Here is a 5,536-nt window from a genome sequence, read left to right as displayed (position 1 = left end):
ATAAACACAACCATAATCATAAAGAAATATAATTTCCTATCTCACAATAGATATGAAGGAGGTCAGGGGAACTACAACTGCTGTACACGACTGTGATCCATGGAGAAGGAAGACCCAAGCAGATAACCCCATATCAGAATGGGATTAAAATTAAATGAAGAGGAGGAGGTTACTTCTACATGAAACAATTTTCACTTGGCTTTACATGTTGAAGATACTCACATTACATCACAGACAACCAAAACTATAGTTTGCATGTTACAAGATGTGTGTAATGTCATAATTGTTATCAATAGAGAGTAAATGTATATAGATCATGTAACAGTTATTAGTTACATGTAAATAAGAAACAAATACACACAGAAATATATTAAATAAAATGAAATAAATTACTAGTAATAAGTCCCTCACATTTGACAGTCACCATCAAGTCAAAAATGCCCATAAAATGATTTTTATTTGGGCTTGTTAGAGCATATGTCACATCTGTAGTAAAACCTGCTGTTTTGGGCCCACTTCTGGTCCTTTTATTCTTACCAAAAAAATAGATACTTTTGAAATCAGATCTTGATATTATTTTTCATGACATTGGCCATGCAGTCAGCTGTTGTTTGTATATGCAGACAACTTTGTGACCCTCTTGGCTGCTGTGTCTCAGATACTTTGATTTTAAATGGCTTAAACTAGTGATGTAACATTCACAGTAATACACCATTGTGGAACTATATTATTGTATTTGGACATCAAATATTTGTGATTGACAAACTAAGTCAACATTTTAAAGTTTAAATTACAAAAAATGGATATTAATTACTAGCAAGAAGAGATTTAGAAAACTTGATCAGGACCTAACTTGCATTTGATGAACTATTTTCTGCATGACAAGAGTCCTCAAGGGTTATCATATTGATCGGAGGTCGCTACAGATCAGTGACACACTGTGAACATCTCTCAATTTTGCCAGAAAAACTCTGTTTTGTTGATATAAAAACAGAACAATTCATTCAATACAAATTAACTTTTATTGTCTAATTTTTTAAACAAAGAATTGAGATACAGCACCAGCCTGCAAACAGCCCACATGGACTATTTGGCAGGGGCTGTTTACAACCCTTATGCATTTTTCAAACATGAAGCACTGAATAATTAGGCTTAATGATAACAAAATATTAAATAATAAAATAGTTACTAACCATGACAATGGCTGATATTCAATTGCTGTAAACATTTAGTTCACTGTGTATGTGTACAAAGACAGCTTCATTGTTGGGCAATGAAATCTTTATTCAAGTACAAAATATATATTCATTGAATAACATCCTGTATTATTTTTTCAGACAAATAGCTCCTGACAGTGAGAACATGTAACAAACTGTTTTTTGATCCTCAAAGGTAGAATTTGTAACGATTATTGAAAGTAGGAAATTTTTTTTATTTTTACAGTAGTAACATGTGAAACTTTTACTCTAGGCAGTGTGAAGGTGTTAGAAATATTTTACCCTGACAAAGGAAACGTGTTTTTACTTAATATGTGACAAATTATCCTTGTTCCTTTACAGATTCCACAACACAAAAGGCACAATAATGCCTGTGTAAAGTAAACAGTGATCACTGTCTATTTAAAGACCTTCACTATTTACAGAATTATTTTCTTACAAACTGTGACATACCATTCTGTAACTCAGCTCCCTGGCTAGCCTTCTCCACTAAGGTGTGGTACTGCTGGATTTTTTCCTCATGATGTTGGAATTCTTCCTTCAATTTTTTAAGCTCTTCATCTGTAAAACTTTTACTTATTATGATGGATATAGATTTGTACTTCTGTAATCTTAAACTCTGTCCTCTTGTAAAATATTTATATATAAACCTGCAACTCAAAGAAATAATCATCACATAATTAATGGATGCTACCTCTACATTGCTTATATTGATAACAACATGTCACAGAAATAGTCATAAGAAAAATGACCAACCACTTCCATCTGACAGAAATGGCCAAGAAAAAAGACCAATTACCCTACCAAAATCTACATATTAAAAATATTACCTGTAAATTCCGACTTTTCAGCTTTCCACCATAACTTGTTTAACTTTTTGTCTGTAAAAAGTCTTTTGTTGAGATAATCATCAGAAGGATCATTGTACACCTGATCATATACAGTTTCTGGTTGAAGTTTAGTATCATCTCCCAGACCATACTTTTTCATAATACCTGAAGAAAAAAAATCTTTAATATCTATCTTTTCTAGTTAACAATATACAACACAAGTATTACTGAAATAGTGATTATCGTCTCAACCACTCAATAAGCTACTGACATTCTTTTGAATCAAATCATTCAACAGTTTTAGTTTTCATGAGTTAATTCATGGTGTTTTTATAAATATTAGGAACAAAAATCCCAAAACATATTCTTAAGAAAAACCAATGTTAGAATTTATCAAATACTAAAATATTTTCAAAATACATAGGACCTAAGTAAGCAATTAATCTTTTGTTCATTATCTTATTACAAATATTATGAAAATGGCAGTAAACAACACTCAAAACTGAAAAACAGATAAACATTATATCTGCTAAGCAAATTCACTAAAAAATGAGAATTGGGACATACTACCTGCAAGATTTTAAATAGTTTAGTAGTAGTTCAAACATGTATAAAAACTCTGTATCTTTTAACCAAAACAATTCATTAAGTAAGACATTGTAATATAGTATAGAATTAGGTACTGGTTACCTGTATCAATTGTATACTACCTGAATATGTCATGAAAGTGCTGGAACCCAATTGTCTATCCCTACAAACAGATCATGAGAAAAAGGTAAAGCTTTACTATCTGAATATGTCATTTTTACTTCAAACCTTTTCAAGACCAGTTTCCTCAGATATAGACAATGACATAATAAGGTAGGAAAGCTTTACCTTCTTCCCCAAATGTTTATATCTGAGAAAACTGGTCTTGGGAAGAAGGTAAAGCTTTCCTACCTTTATTAGGTCATGAAGAGACTGGAAGCATACCATCTACCTCTAAAAAATACTGGTCTTGGGAAGAAGGTAATATTTACCTAATTGAGTATATCCTGAAAGTAACAAGAACACATTTTCTATCTCTAGCTCTAAAGAAGCTGGTTATAGAAAGGAACAGCTTCCCCAAACATTAGTTTCAAATATTGATGAACTATTTATCAATTCTGAAATTAAATTATTAATGCTACTTGGTACTGTAGAGCAGTATAGTGGCTGATTTAGGTGAGAGGGGATATAGAGAGAGGTGGTTTAGATAGCAAGTTTGAAAGAAATTATATGTATGGAAATTTGGGAGTGGTTTAACTTGCAACTAAGTATTGATTTCCTAGTTTCTTCCAGTGAAACTGTAAATTAGTGAAATAAACTTAAATAAGTTTTCTATTTCTTGACAGAGTGAAAACCCTAAGGCTGTTGAATAATTACTAACTTGTTAGCATGAAATGAGAGGCAATATTACTGTCAGAATTTTAAAGTTAATTTATTGGTGTTGTGAAGCAGAATATCAAGTATTTACTACCTTGTTAGTGTGAAATGAAAGGCAACATTATTGTTAAAAATTTTAAACAGCTTGCCAGAGTTGTGAACTAGAATAAAAAGTGTCATTTGTATTAGTAACTGTTTTACCTGAGAATAGTAAGTATTCTAACAGTTTCCTTGTGTTAAAGATCCAGTTAGGTTATTAATAACATATCTTTTGGCTATATGCATACAATGTGGTATAAAAAATTCATAAATTTCTTTACAGGACAGGATTAATAATAAAACACAACCAGTGAGTTTTCTTCTCAGTTCAGCTTCTTTTAATCCATCCTTATCTTTTCCATCAGCTTTTAGTTTTTTCAATGTCAGCTCTTCTTTGTCTTGAATTTTTAGGTCCAAATACAATTTTTTGAGCTTCTGTTCAATCAATCTCTGGTGAGAAATTATATTAAAAACATTTGATAAGTATTTAACAATATTTTAATTCACACCAATTCTTTGGAAATATCAACTGAAGAACTATTTACAAAAAAACCTTAAATAACTTTGACAATATAGCAATGTCCAAGGGGCCACTTCATCATTCAAGACTGTCCTTGCCTCACCCACCTTTCCGAAAAGTAAACATTTACATCTATTCCTTATTTTTCAAGAAATCATAAATTCCCCTCTTAAGTTCCTATAATATATATATTCAATTTTTTTAGTAAGATAACATTTCTACTCAAAATTATTGATATTCCTCTGCAACTAGCCCAATTCCATATTAATACATGGCTACTAGGCAAATACTATTTGAAATAGTCAAGCTCCCATTTGGTACCCAGCTATGTCTAGGCCTAAACTGACAACTAATGTTACTTACATTTGGTATTTTGTTGATAAACAATCCACATTTATAATAAATAGTACTTTTGGGTTCCTGTACAGTCTGGTTAATCTTTGCAATAACATTTTAATGTTTGTTGAAAGACTAAAACAGAAATAATGGAATTATGACAAAAATCTGTGAAATATTTTCTTTAGAGTGCAAGTCAAGCTATGACCTTCTGCAATTTGTAATACTGAAATGACTATGACATATTTTCAATAAAGTTATCTGTTATTGGTTAAATCAAAGTTCTCATGTGTTTACATTGAATGTTTGGTGCCTTACCACAATACTATTACTAATACTACTGCAACAAGGGTTAGAATAATATTGTCAAACTTTAAAATTTAAATTAAAAATAGCTTTTAACTAAATATTACTACTACTAGTACCGCTACAAGTAATAATACTATTACGACAGCGGAAGTCACGTGACGCTGCTAGCCCATGCATGAATGAGTTTCTCGAATCATCAGGGAAACTCGAGTGTTATCGAGATGCCTTTTCTTTAGTATATAAGCTTGGCAGAGAAAGCCACTGGGAAGATAAAAGTGTGTGTTTTATACTCGTCAAGAGGGAAGTTATCAAAGTTGTGAATCGCGGTGATTTATAGAAGTTGTTTAGTTTAAAGTGAAGAGAAACGTACTGTCTGTGGAAATAGTGTGTAATAAGAGTTTGCATCGAGAAAAAATAAACTGGTTTAATCAAAAAAGGACTTGTATCACTGAAGTTCCTCAGAAAGAAGTTATACCGGAAATTAACAAACAGATACATAACAAATTGGTGTCAGAAGTGGGATGGAAAAGAAAAAAAAGAAGATGGAAATGAGAAGTGGCAAATCAAGCTAAAGCTTAGTAGATTTGATGGCAGCAATACAAGAACAGCAAAAGAAACAAGAAGAATGAGAAAATAAACAAGAAAAGAGACTACAGCAGTTGCTGGAGGAAAAGAAAAAAAAACAATGAAGAATGAGAAAATAAACAAGAAGAGAGATTACAGCAGTTGTTGGAGGAAAAAGAAAAGAAACAAGAAGAGAGACAACAGCAGTGACAAGAAAACCTGCAACAGTGGCAACTCGAACAGCAAAATAAACAAGAGAGATTACAGTAGTTGTTGGAGGCAAAAGAAAAGAAACAAGAAGAATAAGAAAATAAACA

General features: G+C 31.5%; 1 protein-coding gene across 1 annotated transcript in view; it reads right to left on the bottom strand.

Moving 5' to 3' along the window:
* The window catches only part of LOC106476981 (alpha-2-macroglobulin receptor-associated protein-like), a gene marked incomplete at its 5' end in the record, with an annotated part of 7,401 nt that extends 3,416 nt beyond the window's left edge, over positions 1–3,985 (bottom strand). Inside the window, 3 exons of the mRNA XM_013937595.2 lie at positions 1,671–1,778; positions 2,048–2,212; positions 3,799–3,985. Coding sequence (XP_013793049.2) covers positions 1,671–1,778; positions 2,048–2,212; positions 3,799–3,985 — 460 coding nt within the window. The remainder of the gene's footprint in view (positions 1–1,670; positions 1,779–2,047; positions 2,213–3,798) is intronic.
* Positions 3,986–5,536: the final 1,551 nt, after the last annotated feature.

The sequence above is a fragment of the Limulus polyphemus genome, unplaced genomic scaffold (genome assembly GCF_000517525.1).
Source record: "Limulus polyphemus unplaced genomic scaffold, Limulus_polyphemus-2.1.2 Scaffold12402, whole genome shotgun sequence".
In the NCBI taxonomy this organism is placed as follows: domain Eukaryota; kingdom Metazoa; phylum Arthropoda; class Merostomata; order Xiphosura; family Limulidae; genus Limulus; species Limulus polyphemus.
The sequence above is the reverse complement of the archived record's forward strand: the minus strand, read 5'-3'. Positions and strand labels throughout refer to the sequence as shown.